Here is a 21,900-nt window from a genome sequence, read left to right on the forward strand (position 1 = left end):
CACAGAATAAACTTGGGTTTGTGTTTTGAAGGATTAAATTAAGCACGCATAATAGTTCTTGCCTTCAATATCAGTTTTAGTCAGAATACAGGATCTCCAGAATGAAACCCACTGTATACAGTTGCAATGTTTCTTTTCCCAGTGTTAAAAATGTAAGTTCAAATAGTTAAAAATGTTAAAAATACAGGTATTCAGTTAAAAATGACCTTTGCTTCAGAGAAAATATTTAAGAATAAAATTCTGTTGGTTTTTTTTTTTTTTCATGAGCATTCACCTGGGGAAACAGAAGCAGTACTGCTTTATGGAGAGCTCAAATTAACAGTAATAGTGGAAGAATTACAAAAGGAAACAGTATTTCGATTTAGCACTCACTTTTCACTTCCCTTTATGTGGCATGAGTTGCATGCCAGTTCCCACTTATGTTTGTGTTTGATTTTGGAAGGATTCCAGGTTGAAGCCTAATATGCACCACTGCTCAAAAACACCTTAGATGGCTACATTACTGTTAATTGATAGAAAAATTGCTTAAAAGGATGGAAGTGCTTTATACTTCAGTTCAGAAGCCCCTTCTGGCCAGCAGTAATGACAGTCCTGACAGTCACTCTTTAAAAAGAAAAAAAAAAGACAACTAGATCCACTTCTCATATATAATAAATGCTGCAGAAAGAATTGAGTGGGGTGTGGGCTTCGCAGACATAGTGATGTGTTGACAAGCTGATTTTCATCCTTGCTTAGTAGCAAAATGCTAAATATATTCTTTGGTTACATTAAAGTATGTTTCCTTCCAACTTTGTCCTTGGGTTGACATGTGTTTGTTTTATTTTTAGCTCTTGAAAACCAGCACAGTAATATGCCTGTAGTGTGCAGTGGAATCACTGGAATATAGCATGGCAAAATGAGATCAGATGCTTAATACTGAATTCATGCAGGTGAAGACGCAAAGATCTAGTATGAACACAAAAAAGAGTGGACTGACAGGACAAAAGGTTGTGAGATATGATGAGGAAATTGCTCTTATTTTCTTACTCAGAATGGACTTTTTGAAAAACACAGAATAGAGCTATGTGATGGAAGTATTCATTTTCTTTGCTTTTGTGGGTGATTGTTGTGTGTTTAATGTTCATTGAACATGAAATTTCTGTGAACTTGTTATATTGTTTTATCCTTTCAAGCTTATTTTGGTTGTGTGGGGGGGTGGAAAAAATGTGCTAAGACATTTTATATGAATTATTGATGGAAGAGATGTGAAATACATGTAATACATTTTGTTGCATGTGGCTTTTTAGAGGAATATAATATTATCCTAACTTTTTATCTTTGTGTCAACCTGAAGTCTCTGAAAGACTATAAATTACTAGTGAGCATTAACAATTAGGCATTAATTTGAATAAGATATTTTTTGCTTAAAAGTGAACAAGAATGATATGAGAACATGACTTTGGTACATTTTGTACCAGTTTAAAAGCGAAAGCGTTTACTGAAAAGAATGTTTCTGAGGATGGAGAGGATATATTCAGTATGTAAAATAAAGTGTTGCTGCGTGATGAGACAGGAATCAGTGCTGTTGTGGACTATTGAAAGGTCTTTAGCAGAGTGGGGAATCTTCTAGGATGTTGACCTAGAGCAGTATCCACAAGTGAAAAATAGAAACAAGGGAATGATATGGCATTAGATTTGAAATTCTGGACACCACTTGAGAAACATTGCAGTTAATGACTCCAAGCAGTTGCTTTAAATAGCCTATATGTTACTTTCCTCTGTTGTCTTTGGGTGTGAAGAGAAAATGAAAGGACATTGTGGCCTTTCTGCTGAAAGCAGCACTCAGGAATACAAACACATATAGAAAACAAGTATTTGGTATTTTCTGAGAAAATTAAATAAAATAAATGAGAAATAATAAAAAAGATTCTTGTGAGTGCATGTTTGGAAATGTCTGATGCAGATAGTGCACCATTTAGTTTCATTGATAAAGAAGAAATACCATTCACTCATTTGTGGGGCATGCATGCATAATGGTGTTTGAGGATGGATTAATGACCCAGTTGAGACTGACTCTACAGTAGCTGGATATAAGAAAGTTAAAACCAAGCAGTATGAGGAGCCATAGGGAAAAGACATCTGTGGAAAGAGATTTCAGGAGAGATGTCCACATCTCACTCCCACTTCTGTGCTTCTGCAGGAAATTGTGCTACAGTTGGTTGTACTGAGTTTCTCCTATAAATTTCTAGTTTAGAATAGAATAAACCAGGTTAGAAGAGACCTTTGAGATCATTGTGTCCAACCCATCATCCAACACCACCTAATCAACTAAACCATGGCACCAAGCACCCCATCAAGTCTCCTCCTAAACGCCTCTAGTGATGGCAATTCCACCACCTCCCTGGGCAGCCCATTCCAATGGGCAATCACTCTCTCTATGAAGAATGTCATTCTAGCATACACTCTAAACCTCCCCTGCTGCAGCTTGAGACTGTCCTCTTGTTCTGTTGCTGGTTGCCTGGGAGAAGAGACCAGCTTCCACCTGTCTACAACCTCCCTTCAGGGAGTTGTAGAGAGCAAGAAGGTCTCCCCTGAGCCTCTTCTCCAGGCTAAGCAACACCATCTCCCTCAGCCTCTCCTTATAGGGCTTGTGCTCCAAACCCCTCCCCAGCTTTGTTGCCCTTCTCTGGACACATTCCAGCAAGTCAACATCTTTCCTAAACTGAGGGGCCCAGAGCTGGACACAGTACTCAAGGTGTGCCCTAACCACTGTGGTGTACAGAATGACCTCCCTGCTCCTGCTGCCCACACTGTTCCTGATACAGGCCAGGGTGCCATTTCCACTGTTTCAAAGCCCTCTTGCATTTTGGAAGGCGTACCTAATTGTATGAGCCATGTTGTTTGTTTGGTTGGTTTGTTTTCTGTTGAAGTAGAGTGAGATTTTCATACTTGGTGGGATTCATCTCGCCAACATTATACCTCTACAATTTGTATACCTGCAGCTGCCTACACTGACTATATGTAGGCTGTCTGTGAAGAAAAAACGGCTCAAAATCTACATTGTAGGGCTCTACAGTTACACAGATCAAGCCACTGTTGTGTTTTTATATTTGAGGACTAAATGTGCTTGAAATGTAATCTGTGGCATTTTGTTGTAGTATTTTTCCAAAGTGGTTTATCTGAAAGGGAGAACCATGGTACTACTGAACGGGGGAAATGGCAGCAAACTGTGGTAGAGCTGTCAAATTTTCAGAACCTTATTTCCTTGTATGTACAGTGCAAATATGCACATTTGTTTGATTCTTCTATTTCCCTCAAATGGACAAGCAAGAGAGGTTTTCTTTGCACTTCAGAGAGAACACCTACGGTCAAAATTCAGAAACTAAGAGGGAGGAAGTAAGAGGAAATATCTTTTACATATATTGTAGCTTTTGCACCTTTGGCTCCCTGCTTCATTCTGCCTAAAGTACAGTACTACAGCTATGTGAATATATCCTTCTCTGTCTCACTAGAATCTGACTCTCCACAGTACTCCATCTTTGTAGGACAGGTATGACAGTAGTGGTGCAGTTGGTCATGCCTGGCACATGCAATGGGCTTGACTGCTGTAAAACTGACAGAAGACAGTGGAGTGCAGTGTTGTTTGTTCATTTGTTTTTAATTTTTCTGTGTGAGAAGAATGAACCCAAAATAATTTTCCAAACCTTTTATTTTCAGGTGGCCTCTGTGGTTCACAGTCCACCCATATTAAAAAGTACTGAGCTGTCAGATTAGAGCTATCTTTTCTTAATGAAAAGAATAATAATATGACAAAGAAAAGTTATCTTGTGACATTATGTCAGAATACAGTTTATCATTGATATAAATGGTCATTTAAAAGAAAACAACCAAATTTAAGAGATATGAATGGTTTCAGAATAGAATAGGTTTCAGAATACACAAAGAATTACCCCAGGAAAAAAAGTAGTATTTCTCTTTTCATCACTTAAGATTTCATTTGCTTTAAAAATTGCTCTATAAAACTTCATTTCTGGCTTGGCTGAAACCAAATAGGTTTGATTTCAAACCCCAAAGTACATAATCACAGAATATCAGGTTGGAGGGAATCTCAAGGATCATCCCTATTGAAATTATTTCAATGACTGATTGCCCTTGCTGTGAAAATTTTCCCCATTTCCAGCTGGAATCTTCCCAGCAGTAACTTGTACCCATTACTTCTCTTTTCCACATGACTCCTTGTAAAAAAAGGGAGTCTCCATGTTCTTCATAGACATCCTTTAAGTACTAAAACCTGGTGATAAGGTCTACTCTAAGCCTTTTCTCCAGGCTGAACAAATACAGTTCTCTCAGCCTTTCTTCAGATGGTGGGCTTCCCAGTCCTTCCATGATCTTTGTGGCCCTTCTCGCGATTCTCTCCAACCTGTCCACATATTTTGTTGTATAGTGGAAACCAAAACTGAACAGTATTCCAGGTGTGGCCTGATAGGCTCTGAGTGGGAAAAGGCTGGAAGAGAATCATAACCATTTTTCTTAATGGCAAATTCTGAACTATTAATCTTCTTTAGCTTACTTCTCTGCTACGATTTTATGATACTGTGGCCTTGACCTCTTAACTCTACATTTGGAGAAATTGTTCTGGTTACATACCTCGTGTCTCTGGTATAACTCCTTCCTAGTCACTGAATCATTTTCTAGTTTTAGATTTTACTTCTCTGTAGCTTATTGTTATGACTAAATCGTACACTGCTTTCTTCCCACAGCTCTTGTCACAGTCTTAAGTGGGAAATAATGCATTCTTTTCTTATAACATGTATTATGCCTTTCTCTTTTAACCTAAAACACAGGGAGAAAATACCTAGAAGGGGTTAAGAAAGATCTTTTAAAAACTGCTATAGAGAGGCTAAACCTGAAGAAGCTGCCGCTGCAGTATTTCCCTGGTGTACCAGCACTGCCTGAAACTGTATCAGCTGTCAATTATTGATAGAAAAATATGTTTCCAGAGGGCTAACTCTTCAGATAGTTTCAGCAATGCAACACTAACAGTAAGTGATTTCATTTTGCTGCTTCTACTGCAGAATTATTTTTAATCTGTTTCCATATCAGTGGGAGGTCCTGGTACGACTGTTTATTCTGCAGTATGTAATCTTGTCAGTTAAATCTATGATAAATAAACATTTTACACTCTAATCAGTAATTTGTATGCAGAGGAATTTGATATATTATCCTGCCACATGCTGCTGATAAATTTTTGTTTGTTTGTTTCTCCCCCCCTTACTCTCTGTTGCAGATGATGTTAATTGAAATAATCTACCTTCAGTTTGTATGCTTAGTCATTCTGCCTACCATATGTATTTCGGATTGAGTTATTTTTCCTGGGTTTTTACACCTTTTCTCCATTTTTTTATGCCATTTCTCATTTATCCTTCTGATCACATTTTATCTTTCTTTAGACAAATAGACCAAGGAGCATCTTCTGAATACAGTAAAACTTGATCCGTTAGTTAGACAAAAGATACTGGAGAACAGCATGAAGCCTTTCCTTTGGCAATCTGTCTGTATATCACCTGCACAGTAATCCCTGTTTCTGAAACTGTGAATCCTACATGTGCTGTGAGATATGAAGCACTGCATCTAGACACCAAGCAGTCCTGAAAGTGATAGTTGAAGCTTGTGATCTTTGTCAAAAAGGAGAGCAATTCAGAGACAAGTTACTTGTCACTGTATTCTCTACTGTGATGAAGGTTTGATTTAAATGGACTGTAGTTTTGACTTGGATGACACTTGGGTTGTTTTGTTTACCAAATGAGTCTGTGTCTTACCTGTATTCCTGAATTGTGCCACCAGCAGTGTTGTTGTGGAGCTGTGATATGAAGTCCGCAGCTATCAGTGGTAATGTCTGTATTTAATTCACTAGGCTACAGAAAAGCTCCTGTTACACATTGCTTGATTTCACTCTATACTTGAGACACATTTTGTACCTTGTGTACATTTATTCCAGATAATGGAACTGGGAGATTTCTTGAAGAAAAGCTCTTTCTTCCTTTAGGCAATCAAAGTAGCATAAAAATATTGGGAAGGGGTTTTGTATTTGTGAAACAATTCAAAGTCCTGAATCAATAACTATCTATGAATCCAGTTTGATTCTCTCTTGTGTTTTTCCCCCTCCTTGTATTATCAATGGTCTTCATTCTCATTTGTACTAACACTTTGCATTAAACACTTACTGAAAGATTTATTCTTCCAGTTAACGTATGTTGTAACTATTCCATACTTTTCTATTTATAAATGCATTTGCCTCAGTTCTTCTTTACCCGTGGTTATTAGGTAAATACAGTTCTCCCTGGCTACAAGAAAGTCTATATTATGAAGGATTCTGAGAATGTCAGAAGCATAAAGGTTTAGACATTGTCATTTTTAGCCTAACATAATACAATGGTTAAAAAAAAAGACTTTGTGGATCAGTTCTCATTCACATTCATGTGATATTTTGTGTAGTGGTTATGTGTGTTGGTGTAAAATAATATATTTCATTTGAATATTTCAAAGCCAGTTAACTTTGCAGCTAATTGACTGTGTAAGTTTAGCCTTTTTGTTTCATTAAGAATGCACCTATAAAAAAAAAAAAAAGCTTAAAGAAACAAAAAATCAAATTGAGCCCAGCTAAATGAATTGAATATCCTATTGCTGTAACCTCTAGTGAGGACTTTTATTTCAGTACATGTCTCAAGCATAGCTCTCAACCAACACACAATGACTTTAAAGAAAAAAACCTCAACAAGCCACCCAAAACACACTCCAGAGCCAATTGCTTTCTTCTTGAGAGTGGATCAAGATGGATGAGGACAGGACTAACTGTGATGTTGTTCCAAACATGGAATTGTGCTGCCGCTGTGATTAAAGTTGTGAAGACAAAGAGGCATACTTAGGATTGTCATCTCCTGAGATTTTGGAGTTATTGTAGAAGCTATGATGCCATTGTCAGCATGATTTTTAACTCAGAGGCAGTGTATGATTACTCAATAACTACGCTGTTCAACAGGAGAGGGTTAACATCCTTAGTGCTGTACTTATCATTCAGAGGGTGCATTGTTGTGATCCTGTGAGGAAATTTTCATGCTTTGATCTTTTAAGCAAAATAAAGCTAGTGCATACAAAGTCTGATGTTATTTTTCTAGGCTGACTACATGCTCTGTTTTTCTATGGATGAGCAATATATAACAAAATACGCCTATAGTAGGATTTTGGAGTCTCAGTTCATTACTGGGAGGATCGTGACAGTCAACAAAAATGGTGTAATACAAAGGGTTTGGGGCCAGTGCAGCCTTTTTTAAGGAATTTTATAAATCAGGTCAATTCCATTTAGAGAAGCTTCTGATGACTTGCATCCTTTTGAAATGGCTGATTTTCTTGTATTTTCTTTTGCAAAAATGTTTTGAAATCAGTGGGGAGGAAAGCAGGTTTCTGCTGAAATGTTTTGTAACTGCTGGAGTTTCTGGCTGGCTTTATCAGCAGTTTGTAAAATATTACTGGCACTGAGTGTCAATTGCAGTAGGCTTAATGATACTGTGGGGCAACTGTGCATATTTATTTAATTTATTCTTTACAGACTAGAATTATATGACACAGTCATTAAAACATTACATGTCTACCAAACCTCATACAAATATTCCCAGTGGAGCTGAGCAAATTGGATCCATAGTTGGAAGTGGCAGTGCAATGTGATAACTCAGTGTGCTTTCATGGTCAAGTCTTTGAATAGCTGTTTCTTGTGATTGCACTTAGTATCTTATTCATGGCTTGATTTTTGTTTAATGCTTGCACATCAGGTGCTGAAACTGCAGTCTGATGTCTGCCAATTTCTACTTCAGCCTGCTGTGGGAGAGTCATCCTTGCAGCTACACTAGAAAGCATTGTTCTGTGGCAGCATGGAAATTAGGGTAGTATAATCCTCAGAGGCATTGTGGGCCATGTGTGATGATTGTGGTCTGCCTCTAGAGATGCTGAAATAAATCTGGATTGTAGGCCTGCAAAATATGAGGTGAAATGAGGTAGCCCATGTGGGACTGAGGTGTGGCTCTTACAATACACAGAAATCTGTAGAAATTATTTTAACCATATTTTTCTTCTTGTGTCCCTGAACTTGAGGCTGCCACTGACTTGAGGCAACCAAAGGAGAATTTGATGTGAGGGGGAATTGTCTAAAGCTAGCCTGTTTTTTTCCTTCTTCACCAAGATCTTAGTAAATCTCTCCTCAGGGGTTGTTTGTAATACAATAAATCACTCCAAATAGATCAGCTTCCTTAAAGGATTAGTGCTTATTCTTTTATAATACGACAGCTATGCTGATATACATATATATATATATATGAAATGTTCAACTGTCCGTCCTGTCTTGTAGATCCCTAAAATCTCTAGCTTTTGCTAGAGAAATAAATCTTTTGAGAATGGAATGATAGAAAATAAAGAAGTATCTGAATTCAAGCAATGATGAGTGTATGGTATGCACAATTTAAAACAAGCTGTGGTACATGTTGGTGTATGCCATTGTGCTGTAATGAAGAACTGCAAAGTCAGAGCATAGATATTTCCACAGGTGCCAGAACTCAATCTCCTAACCCTCTGTTGTTTACCAAAACCTCACTGCAAGTGTCACTTCAATATTACTATTACTACACATAACCATTATTGCACATTATCATCTGTTGCTTACAGTAGCAGCCATGGCTGTCTCATAACAAGTTGTGTTAGTCCTTGGCTTCTTGCACTCATGGTCCCCACAATAAATCAGACAGGGGTTCTATAGCTGTTTGTTTTAAAGGGAATGCTTCATTTGAGGTGACAAGGGTGCAACTTTCCTATGAGTAGTAGGTATCATGACAGTTGTCTCTTGAAGAGCTGAAGTGGCCTAGACTGCTCCAATGCCATTTAAATGAAGACAGAATGGTGATGTTTCTGAGGTTGATACTTACAAAAGTGGTGGGTTTGCATTCAGCAGTGTTCAGCAGAACTTACTGTGATCAGGAGGTAAGAGCACTTTCTGTTCTAGAGTTAGTAATACCCTGTCCTGACATATTTATGGTGTTATCAACACTTTCTGAAGTGGTGAACAGTAGTATGAGACCTATGCTTTTTCTATGCTTTTTGCTGACAGAGATCAGTACATTAAAGCAGGTATGGTTTTTAGCAGATGCATGTTTTCTGAATTTAAGATTTTTATTGTATAAAAACACGGTTACACCGTGGATAGTTTGGTCTGTTCTGCCAATACTCTGTTGTTATGAATACTAAGTGATTTTTACTAGAAGTTCCTTTCATTTTATTTATGAATTACTGATTTGTAAGTCATACAGGTCCTTTTTTCACTTGCCTTGTCAATTGATGTATGTCCTGTGTTTTACTAAAAAAAAAAAATAGATTCAGGCATTGTTCATTTTATTGTTGTCCTCTAATTCTGTCTTGCTTTCTTTGATGTCCCTCTCTTTCAATATCCAGAACATAACTATATGTTACAGTACTCTATTTGCTAACAGTCTGAACTATGTTATCACATTAGAAAGTGCTTTTGAAGGATGACAGTGAGCCAAGAGGTAGTCACATTGTGTGCTCTGTTGTGAAAGACACCTTGGAGGTCATTTTTTAAAGAGAAATCCATCTTCAGGTTTGAACACTTCAACATTATTTTAAATTTGGCCAAGGATTTGAAGCTTCATTTTTAAACACAAAAAGAAGCAATATTGCTTCAACACAACAGTGGAAAGAAAGAAAGTTGCCTCTGCACCCCATTCTGATCTCTGTGTATTTTGAGTAGGGAATGATTAATTTCTGTGAAGCTGTCTGTGTAGAGTAGTGCTTAGGGATATGGTTTAGTTGGGGACTTGTCAGTGTTAGGCTAATGATTGGACTCAATGATCATAGAGATCTTTCCCAATCTAGGCAAATTCTGTGATTTTTAAGTTTTGACACTTCCACCATCTTGACAGCTTCGAATACATGTGCTGTTTCCTGAATCAGGGATATATAGACTAGAATAGAACAGAACACAATAGAATATAATAATACTCACCATTTAATAGACCTTTTGTGATAATAAACAACGAAAAAACTCAAAGCTCTAATGTGCAAAGTGTCGTAAGACCTTGAAAATCTCCTGTGAACTCAGACTGTAAAAATCCTAAAGTTCTGTGCCAGTGGGCATGGCTGAGCCTTGGAGCTGGCACTGAAGGGTTGTCTTCTGACCAGATTCCAACCATTTAAAATCAACACACATTTTGTGTCTTCCAGCAAAAAACACAGGTTCACAACTGTGTTGCAGACTCTGATTTCTATTGTGTTTCGAAAACAGAATTTCATGACTGTTTATGCTTCCAATTTTATTAAGTAGATATTATGAATTATGTTTATTATATGAACTGTATTGGGGAAGGCTAAGACTGATTCTAGGGCTTTTCCTAATCTGGGCCTTGAATGCAAAATGACACTTGTAAGGTTAAACTCACAGTAAAGTACCTGTAACTTGTCAGTTCAGAGGTAGAGGGCTGTTACCATAGCTTGTTTTGGTAGTTTGTTTGGTAGTTCAAAAAAAGTGTTGGAAGTTTTAGGAATGCTGACCATTTGATAAGCTAGTTCAGAGGATTGTTTTGCAGAGCTGCACAACTCAGGAAAGTTTTATGTAAATCATACTGTTTGTATTCTTGTGTAGCTTGTAGCTGTCCATTTAGCAAATCAGCCACCTGAGAACTATGTATTTTCACTTCGTGTGAAAGAACTGCTGAATAAACATCTCCTCTCATTTGATGGTGAAAATGAAGGATGTTGAAATGATTAGATTTCATTTGACTTCAGAATATTTTGAACCAAACCTTAACCTGTATATATTTTGAAGCCATCTGACAGATAGCTTTTGAAAAACAAGGCCATCACTTTGACACATTGAGCCCCAAAATGAGGACTGTTTTTTTTGCACTTAGAATTTCTTTGTAGGAGTGAGAACTTGCTCCAAATTGTTCTTTTAGCATGTTACAATAAAACTGCTCCACTACACTTGCTCGTAGCAGGAACACTTCTGTGGTGGTTTTAGGCTATGCCTTTAAAATTTAGCTGCAGATTTCGAGCAGAAAAGTAGAAAAATATAAATGAATCACTGTTGGGTGTACAAAGGAAAGCAAAAGATTATACTGAACAAATTCATTGGGTAAATATCTGGAATAAGAGGAGCTGTACCGTAACAGTTCTTACCTTCTTTTTCTTCTGATCTTGGCTGTCTTTGCTTCGCTTGGGAGAGATAATGTGCTTCTGGCTGACCTTGACTAAGTCTAACCCACTGCTTTCTCTCTCTGCCCCTCTTGGGATGGCAGGGGACAAGGCAATGGAATGGCTTTTTCCCTGGTCTTTTTGACCAGGAAGGTTTTTGTGTTGTTTGCTAGTTGTAAATATCTGTTTAATATTGTAAATACTGTATATTTTGTACATATTCATTGCATTCCATTGTAGGAGTTTAGTTTTTGCTTGTAAAAACAGCTTCATTTGCTTCTGAGTTGATCTGGCAAAAAATTAATGCAGGGTGGGGGGGAACTCCAAAACTTCAACATACATTTTGTCAAGACATGTATTTTAAAAAGAATAAAGGTATCTTGAAAGGGCACGAGGCTTTTGATTCTGCAATTGAATTACTGCAAATTGTTACTACTTTGCTATATGAGGATGGTACTGAAAAAGGCATTTTTCTGTTAGAATGTTTATTAGTCTTAATCTCATTTTGAATCTGCATTTTATTGCTTAATTCCACATCAGCAATAGAATGTAGTTTTGTCTTACTGCAATAAATAGCAGACTTTACCTACATCCAGACTTTCATACTTGAAGATCTAATGGAAACACACCCTGCAATTATTTAGGTTAGACTGAAAAAATTTGGTCAGTGCTCTGAAGACTGTTTCCAATTTTTTCTTGTTTCTGTGACATTTTTGTTATTTTAATTTTCCATCTGAGGAATGTGGATTTCAGCGCAGTGATGTTGTCCTTCGTTCCCTGTGGTCATCTGCCAAGTTTTGTAACTGTATTCTCAGTGTGACTCCATTTCAGAGTGAAAGCTCCTTATGTCAGGAGTGTTGTGGATTTCTTCCCAGCTACTGTGCCTTTCCAGACACTTTGACAGCACCGAGTAAAGTGCACTAATGGGTTCAGAGGAAAGCAGTCTGCTGGTTTTAAAATCTATTCTAAAATACTCTGCTGTTGGTGATAGATCACTTGTCTGTACACAAAAAAATGCAGGAGACTGGTAGACTAGATTTTGTAGCACTTCACCAAGAGTATAGGAATACACTTAGGAAATGTTAGGTGTGTCTGAGAGATCTTGCCATATGTGCCATAGCTTAAGATCTGGAGTTGCATTTTCAGTTTGTATATGTAAAGTTGAGTGCAAGTATAGCCCATGGAGCTTTTCAGACTGGTCACCAGCAGTATTACAATGGCTTGAAGGAAGGAGGGGTGCACTGAGTATTACAGTGTTGTCTCTGTGGAACGTGGGAGTATTTTGATATTAGACGATTCTACCATTCTGAATGCCTAAATCTATTAGATGAAATCTATTTTAAATGTGCATATCCAATCTAGTATTTTTTTTGCTAGGGTATGCAGTAATGGTTTCATGGTTACTGGCATGATCCAAGTTAGCTCGAAGAATCTCATTGATTTGAGTGTTGTTTGAATTAGGTTCTAAAATTCTTCCACTTAAGTTTGAATTTGACTCCCCCTTCTCTATTTTGATTGGATTAATTCAGCCTTTTTCTGGGATGCTTACTCTTGGGGGGGGTGAAGGGGTTGATGGCATGCAATTCCTGTTTAGAGATTAAAAACAGCCTTTTGAGCTCCACACTGCATCAGGATGTAAAGTGAAGGATCATGAAAGGCAGAGGTCAATTTGGATCAATATGGAGCAACATAGGAATTAGAGATCTATTGAAAAATACTTGTTTGTAATCTAGGCGAGCAAAATATTTTTCAGACAGTTTACTATCTTCCTGTATGTAATTTGTGTAACAGCAAATACTGCTCTTTAATTTTCCACATCATATTACATCATGTCACCAAGAAAACAGGAATCATTCCATTAACTACAAAACCACTTTTTCCTACTGTCACCAGCTCTTCACACAGGCACTCTTGTACCTTTCTCAGACTATTGCCTTAGATGGACTCAAACAACTGGCTTGGTCTCTCTCTGTGTGCAAAACTTGCCTCTCTAACATGAGTATCCTACCTCTGCTGTCCCTGGAGGGAAAGAGCTCCATTTTATTTATTTTTTTTTTTCTGCCCCTTTTTAGCACAGGATTTTATGTGGTGTATCTCTTGCTGTCTTTCTCACACCTTTTCCAGGCAACAGTAATGATAACCTCATCTTTTCCCCCTTAGAATACTTCTGTTCAAAGTGTTTGTTTGTATAAGAATGTACTAACCTGGACATGTCTTCTTCACAAGCCTTTCTTCCCTTACAGGTTAACCATTTTTGTGCAGCCACCCTGAAAATTGGTATGAGTGAGCAGCATACCTTCATCAATTTGCATGAATCATGGTTTCAGGAAGAGAGTGATACATACAGCAGGAACTGCAATCCTTTTTGGTCAGAGTGTGAATTCAAATTGCTGATAGGTGACTTGCCAAGGTTAAGCAAGCTCTGTCAGTTCCAGTTTGGAAATAGAATACATTCTTCCATATTATTAAAACCAGCCTCTTAGAAACATGTCTTTCAGGTAGATTAATAGATACATATACCTCTATATTGTTGTAGATGAGTGCAGGTTATAAGCTATGCTTATTTTATAAGTAAGGACTTGGGACAGATATAAGAACATCAAAACGTGATGTAATCATAACCCGACAATGCTGCTGCTTTTGCTGTTGAATGACCTGGTGGGCCCTGCAATAAGCTTTGCCCTGTAACTGGCAATTCTGACAGGATGGCAGAGGCTGCCTGCATAGCTATTTCTGCTGTGTAGAAGTCAGAAGGAGGAAAGACATGTGGGAGCTTGTGGCTGCCAGGGCCTGTGGCATTGCAGTGCTGCATCTCAGCATGCACCATTTCCTTCCAGCTCTCTCCTCTCCACAACAGCCCTTTATTGCTTTCAGAGATACATTCCTCCCTTTCCCCCATGACCCATTTCCTCCAGTTAGAGAACTGCTCATCTAGAGCATAGTCCTAGAAACCTGTCAGTCTGAACAGTTGCAGTTTACTTGGGAGGATTGCAGCCTGATCTTAGCTTTTCTTGCTGCAGAGTTGGAACTTCTTGCAGTACTGCACTGGGAACATACAAAGCATGGATGTTCAAGCAGGAGGAAGTCTTCTGCTCCCAAGGCTTAGCCTGCAACTCGCAGCTATTGTTCTGGGTAATGGATTTTCCTAGATGAAATGCTGTGCTTCTCATCTGTCACTTGGCATGGCAGGAAGAAAAGCTAAGAGTGCCCTATTATGTTAGACCTGTAGTTGCCCTTCGGAAAGGAAATGGTACTAGCAGGAGCAAAGGAAGGGACTGAATCACGTGTAAAGCACTTTGAAAACTAGTAGCTTGGAACTGCTGATATTTTGGTATTCGGTTAAATTCAGTTTAGAGATGGGCAACTTAAAAGAAGTGTAGCAGTTTTGAATTATTATATGCAAACTTAAAGCAGACCACAGTTTGACTTTACTGGTGTAGGGCAGTGCTTGTGAAAAGTCAGGATCTTAGAGTAAGCTTCAATACAGAGTATAGTAATGATCCCTTCTGTAATTGAAGTATTCAGCTTAAATCAGGGTTTGACTGATAAGAATGCATGTGTCTTTGTGACAAGATTTGACATCATTAGAGCTGTGCATGCTTCAGCTCTGATGATGAAAAATGTCATCCATAATTTTGTGAAGAAAAGAGTTACTTCAGTGGTCAGTTTGCAGTGATTTTTGTGGGAGTTAGGCCAATTGATTATTTTTCCACATGACCAAACATATAATTGTCCATAGAATAAGAGTGGCTGTAGTTCTTTACCACGAACTCATGTACGTGTGCTAAAAAGTTGACTGGTTGAAAGTCATGGACTGTGAATGTTGATCCTTTATATTTAAACCCTGGCAAGTATTCTTCTCCAAAGAGTAGAATAATTTCTATATAAAGAAAAAAACAACTGTAATTCAAAACTGCAATGCATTTGGAGCTTTATAATTCGCCTTCAGAATACAAGGTGTTATAGTAACTTTGGGCAGGCATTTTTCTGTAGTTTTAAGCTGAAGGAAAGCTCTATGAGCTGCTTTGGTTTTTTTGACTATATCATAGATTATAAATCGTGTTGTATTATTGAGGGCTGGAGTTTCTCACAGGGAAATACTAGTAGCCTTCCAAATGCTTCCAAATTTGTTAAAAGTTTTTACCCAGTACAGAAGAGGAACAACTGCTAGCCATGTGTGTACATGCATAGAAATCCTTACTTGGCTAGCAGACATGCTTCAGTATTCCGAGGAACTAAACGTGTCTTGTACTCTGGTGGTATTCTTAGCTTGAGAAACAGATAACGTGCAAAGTTCAGTGAGTCATTGTGTTCTGCACGGCGTTTTCCCTCACAGTGCTTTCAGATGGGTGAATGCTTTACTTTCTCACCTCTGCGTCTAATTCTAGTCGGCTGAAGGGCAGGAGGACTTTCAGGCCGCCCTCTGAGATGATGGCATCCAAAACATTAAAACTTCAAAATGACCTGCAAGTTTAAATTCTGGTTCAGCAAAGTACATTTCAGTACATTTCACACAGTGGGTGTGACTGGGTGTTACTGCAATGCTGTTGACATTGGGAGGTTTGATTGTCATTACAAAAGAGAATTTGTCCCTAGTACATTGGCAGCAGTCATAGAAGAAACACTATCTGTTCTTTTTATCCTTTTGTGTTAATGGATTAAGTGTAGATATCTGTCTTTAAAAGAAATAAGATCTTGTGGCTCAAGGTATCTGGTTTATATTTTCTTTCCAAAAAGGTGGCTTGTCCAGAATATATCTCCTGTTCTCTCTGATGTGTGTACACAGACAAGTGAAAAAATGAGGATTTGTAAGTAATGTTTTGGTAATTTTGCTAAATGCACATATTGTCCAATCTTAGTACCAAAAATGTTTCACATCATAAGTCATGTCTGAATTTGGCTTTACTGTAATTTTCTGCTATTTATAGCAGAAGGAATTCCTCATGATTGATACAAACCTACTTAAAATAAGTTTTACAATCACCACCAGTAGCAATACATACTAACTTAAAGCTAGTGTAGGGAATATCCACACATAATTGCAGAAAAGTAAGACAAACATTTAAAAAGTAGTAGCTTATATTGTGTATGTTTCAAAAAGTCATAAATTTGTTTGAGGCAGCCTGTCAAAGAGCATTTGTTTCCTTGCAGAGTCTTTTATAACAGTGCTTGCATGCCTGAAGTCATGTAAGAGTGTATTTAGAGGCATCTTATCCCTGAGTTGTTTTCCTAGAATGTTAGCCTGTTGTTCTTACGTGCTTAAGATGGACCTAAAAAACTTTACATTATGTGAGATTTTCATGTGTGGTAGTGTATTCCTAGACAAAAATCCCTGAACATTTGCATCAATGTAGACACAAAAAATAGCATTTTCTATAAATCAATACTTGGTTTAGAACCTGATAGTTTAGATACTGCCAGCCCGAAGTGTCTTTGAAATGGTTTGTTCTGTCATGAAGTGGTCATGAAACTGCAGCCATGGTTTATGAAGTGATTATTGGATTAACTGCATAAAACATACTGTTAAAAAGTGGAAAAAGGTTATTAAAATTACTTCAGTTATTTCCCATTTGGTATCTGAAAACACATAGTACATTGTGCTTAATTTAAACAATTAAATTATGGTTTAAAAGTTTTATAAAAACAGTGAGGTTTGTGGAGATAAATGTTTGCAGTATTGATTGAATTCAGTGTTACCTGTTATCATGTCCCAAATCTTCCATCCAGCTTGATCCGTCTCTTAAAACAAACACTACTTTTGACTGGTAATTAAAAGCATTTCTGTACTTAGATTTCTGCCATTTGTTTTTTAAGGATTTCTCTGTAGTAAAGCCTCTCATGTATATACACATTTATTTTTTTTTAACACAGATACTTATCTATTCGAGAACTAATGCTTTCTATAACCAGAGATTGAAATGCTATGACTGAAGTCTTAAATAATTTGGCTTTGACAACTCCATCATTTTTTGACAACTCGGAACGGAATTTGGGCTCAGCTCTGCACTATCTTAGGCTATAATGCCATCCTTGCCTAATGAGGGAGGTATGCAAGTCTTGGTTTCTTAATAAAGCCTATTAGTTATTCAGTATGCAGTTACCTCTGATTTGGAACAAAGTTAATATTTATGTTTTTAGTTCATATGTGTATGCCAAGATAGAAAGATGCTGATAGTTGCAACCTTGTTTTTCAAAGATCACCATGGATCTTCACCTCTGACTTTGAGTTCGGAACTACCTTATCAAAGCACAATTAAAAGAAAAGCCAGAAAGAAGAAAAATGGAGTCATCACTGCAAATGTTGCTGGCACAAAATATGAAATTGGTAGGAGACTAAAATTTTGGTTTCATCTTAACAGCCATTTACATGAGTGAATTACTAACTAATGGGGTGGATTATTGCTGACAGGAAGACATTTCCAAAAGGTTTTCTTTTGTAGGAAACCCCTATTTGTAACATTGTGATGATAGCCTTGAACACTATATGTCTATTACTTTTCAATTCTTACTTAGGGAAGGGTTTTGAAATGCAAAAAAAGTAATCAAGAAGGCTGTGGGAGATCAATGTATGTGTTTGAAAGTTGACTTAAAGCCCTGAAAGATGAACAGTGTAAATTTCATGTTAAATAATTATTAATGGAGGTTTCTCAATAAAATCTTAAAATGCTTTATATTTTGATGCTTGGGACTACTTCAGAAAAATCTTTTATTCTGGAACCTCAGTTATGCCTGGCACATAATATTTTTTATTTTTTTACTATTAAAATAATATATGCATTTGCTTTTCTAACTACTGTACCTTATAGAATCATAGAATGGCTTTGCTGACGGTTCCTGTCTGGGGCTGTGTGCTTCAAAACCCTGCCTGCCCGGTGCCAGGAAAGTCTCCTGTCTAGCTCGGTCTGGCTTTGATTTAGGATGCAGCCGTTAGTGATGCTGCTTCTGAGATGTTGCTTCAACTGCTAATTTTTCAGAGGTCTTTGGCTAAGGCATTCTCATCACTCTTCTGCAGTGGCACTTGGAGCCATCACTATTTGAAAATTAACAGCCTGGAGAAGAGAAGACTCAGAGGGGTTCTTACCAATGAAAAGGGTGGGCCAGTGGTAGCCAGTGATAGGACAAGGGGCAAGAGGCACAAAATAGGACACAAGAGGTTTCACTTAAACATAAGGAAAAAGTTAGCTTGGAAGGTGTCGGCACACAGGAACAGGCTGCCTATAGAAGTTGTGGAGTCTCCTTCTCTGGAGATACTAAAAACTTGCCTAAATAACCTCCCTTGGGTGAACCTGCATTAGCAAAGAGGTTGGACTAAATGATGTCCAAAGATCCTTTCCAGCTCCTACTGTTCTGTGATATGTGATAGCCAAGATAAGTCTAAAAGCCTTAGAAGTAGACTTCCAGTAGCTGATTGTGGAATGCCCGAAGCCCTTTACAGTTGTGCTCTAATTCCAGCCTCAGTGCAAGGTGCTGTAATGTTGTAATGACAGGTTTGCAATAAACTGATGGAAATATTGCAAGATAAATAATAGATTGCATGTTAACATTTTCTTAAAGGGTTGAATATTGGAAGTATTTAAAATAGATTTTTTTTGTATTTTAAAGAATCCATTTTAGATATTCCCTAAGTATGTGCTTTCTCTGTAGTACGTGTAGTGATACGAGAAATGGGATTTGTGACAACACGTGATGAAGATGAAACAGCTAATCTTATATGGAGTGATTCTGCTGTGCAACAAGAAAAGATTGCTGAACTTCGGAACTACCAGGTAGAGCAGAAGTTAGGATTTTGGACATGTTTCAGTAAACTGCTTCATTCTGAAACATTATTGATAATGTGTCACTTTTGGTGAGTTACATTTGCATGGAGAGGCAAAACCCCCCCGAGGCAAACCCCACCACAAAACACCAATACCAACCAGACTGTAATAAGGCTATGCCACTACATGTTTTAAAAATCCTATTCTCTTTTCCATATTTATTTGTTCATGCTACTTATGATCTGGTATCTACATATTTGGGGCTATTTGTTCATGCTGTGGTCTGCCACTTGGGTCTGGTGAATGATCAGAGTTTGAAAGAAGATACAAAACATCATTTGTGAGGTACTTAAAAGCTTTTAAGCAGTAAGTTGACAAGCAGAGCACTCTCCACAATTTCTGTGAATAAATAATTCCTTGGTTTTGCTATTCTTTGTCCCTAGATAGCTTTCAATAAGATTATGGTAAGACTATGATTATTAAGATTATGATTTTTTTTGTGTGTGGAAAGAAATCAAAGGGCATATCATGATAGTGGAGGAGAATACAACGTGCATCATCTCATCATCTTTAGTATTGCTAAGAATACATAGTATAATGTAAGATATTATCTTAAATGATATTTATGTAACACTAATTATATTTACCTGAGCATGCAACTGAACATTTTAGATGATTGCATTACATATACCAGGAAAACTAAAAGTGCCGACTAACTCCCTTTCTTTCTGCTTCATCAGAGAATCAACCATTTTCCAGGAATGGGAGAGATCTGCAGAAAGGATTTTCTGGCAAGAAACATGACTAAGTAATTTATTATTTATTTTTTTCCCTTTAATATTAAGTTTCTCATCTGAATGTAATGAAGTATAATACTCAGTTGTTGCTTGTAAGGTTTCTTTGTTAAGAGGCTGTGAGAGGAGCAAGAATAATTTCTGAGTAAGTAATCACTTTGACTTTGGTCCTGGATCTGTAGCATTGAAGCAGGCTAATACATCTTGCTAGTTGATTTCAGTGGAAAATGGTATTGGTTCAGTTCTCTGTCTATGCATTGCAGACTGAAAAAGAGCCTTAAATTAATGTATAATACTGTTAATACATAATATATCCACACATATCCTGTATTGGTATATACAAAAAACCCCAACTAGTTAGTGGATGGATATTATTTGTTTAAAATAATTAATGACTCTATTTTTTGTGTATATCAAATTTGAAAAATGTGAGCCATCTTACTGCTAATGTGAGCAGTAAGTCAGAGAGACTTACTTGTCTAATTATAAGTTCTCCTCACTGTATTGGAATAACTGGGTTCTGAGGAATTATCCTTGCTGACAATCTGTGAGTAAGGTCTGCAAGAAAACAATGCTAAATAATGGTACAACAGCCTGGAAATAAGGAAAGGTTTAGGGATAAATGTATGTGAATATTTTGATTCTTTTAATCTAAACTAGTTTAAAGAGCAGTTATTAGCAGAGTTAACCTTTTGGCTTCCAAACTTAATGACACTGCATTTCCTGTTACCAGAAGAGGATTTGTTTCCATATATTAATGTAATTGATGTGGTATCTCCTCTCTCATTATTTTCCTTCTGTTTTGTAAATACAACACATAACAGTTGCATATGTTGTACATGTAGTGATGCAAATATGTGCATTGCTATGGTGTTTACCTGTCCTATGTGTAGGCCAAAGCTTCCTTATGTCAATACAAGCTGCATGAGCTCTTTTCACTGCCCCTTCCAGACTTTTAAGTAAAAACAGAGATGGCATGTGTAAGCAAACAGCTTCTTGGAGCAGTCTTGAAACCAGTGGAACAGTGTTGGTCAGCTTGATCAGCAGTGGTATCCTTGCGTATTGCTGCAGTTCTGTGATTTTAACAAAATCCACAAAATGGACTAAAGGCTCTTGTTATCATGCACACTATTTTCAAATACAGTCTGATTATACCTCTCTCAACCTACTGAATACTGAGTTTGAAACACAATTTAAAGGTACTCAGTGCAGAGTGCACACATTATAGATAAGATAGAAGTAATTTAATGTCACTTAGTATCACAGTAGCTATAACAGGGCTTTATTCGGTCTGTTTCTTTGCAGTACTAGCCTCACACATACTGAGTATTGATAATACATGTTGGGGGGGAACTTCAACCCACCACATTACAAAAAATCTGAGATCAGAAAAGAGAAGGGAAAAGGGAAGAATTGTTATGGTACCGCTCCTCTTATTCTAGGTATTTACCCACTGAATTTGTTCAGAATAATCTTTTGTTTTCCTTTTTGCACCCAATAGTGATTTATTTATACTTTTCTATGTTTCTGCTTGAAATCTGTTACTAAATTTTAAAGGTATAGCCTAAAACCACCACAGTACACAAAAATCAAGATGATACGACCTGATGCTCCTTGTGAAATAGACATACATATGTGAAATCAAAATTGAATTGGGATACAGGGTTTGGCAGGCAGTAGAGGAGTTTGTTTCATACAGCTGCTGTTCTGTCTTAAAATGTATTTGAACAGGATTGTGCAGAAATGCTACTTCTGTTCTTTTGCTTCTTTGCTGCATGCAGTCTTTTCTATTCCTGTTACTGATTCAGAATAGCTGTGGGGTTTGTACCATTGATAGTTCATCAAACAACTGCTGAGAATTGGTCAAGACTGGGCTCTTCTACTTCTGCCTTTTTTTATTGTACTGATCTCACCCCTGCTATTTTATGCAAAATGTTTGGAATGGACCAGAAGAACAAATCTATCAGACTCTAAGAGGCAAATATTATTCATGAGGAACTGCACTTCAGGGAATTGCTCTTAAAGCCAATATCCAGGCACTCTGGACCACAGGACAATGTTGTTTTCACATGCAAAGGTGGAAAGGAGCAGTGTAATATGTAGCACATGTACAATCCAGC

General features: G+C 37.4%; 1 protein-coding gene across 3 annotated transcripts in view; it reads left to right on the plus strand.

The window, feature by feature from the left end:
• Nucleotides 1-4,826: 4,826 nt before the first annotated feature.
• Nucleotides 4,827-21,900, plus strand: part of TTLL7 (tubulin tyrosine ligase like 7) — a 67,516-nt gene continuing 50,442 nt past the window's right edge. For 2 of the 3 annotated variants that reach the window (XM_054165713.1, XM_054165715.1), the window contains exons 1-5: nt 4,827-5,021; nt 17,118-17,275; nt 17,426-17,554; nt 18,874-18,995; nt 19,727-19,794. In XM_054165713.1, coding sequence (XP_054021688.1) covers nt 17,251-17,275; nt 17,426-17,554; nt 18,874-18,995; nt 19,727-19,794 — 344 coding nt within the window. In that variant the 5' untranslated portion in view covers nt 4,827-5,021; nt 17,118-17,250. Of the gene's footprint in view, nt 5,022-17,106; nt 17,276-17,425; nt 17,555-18,873; nt 18,996-19,726; nt 19,795-21,900 lie in introns of those variants that run through there. The other variant, XM_054165714.1, reaches the window with a different exon arrangement.

This window comes from Dryobates pubescens, chromosome 11 (genome assembly GCF_014839835.1).
Source record: "Dryobates pubescens isolate bDryPub1 chromosome 11, bDryPub1.pri, whole genome shotgun sequence".
NCBI lineage: Eukaryota > Metazoa > Chordata > Aves > Piciformes > Picidae > Dryobates > Dryobates pubescens.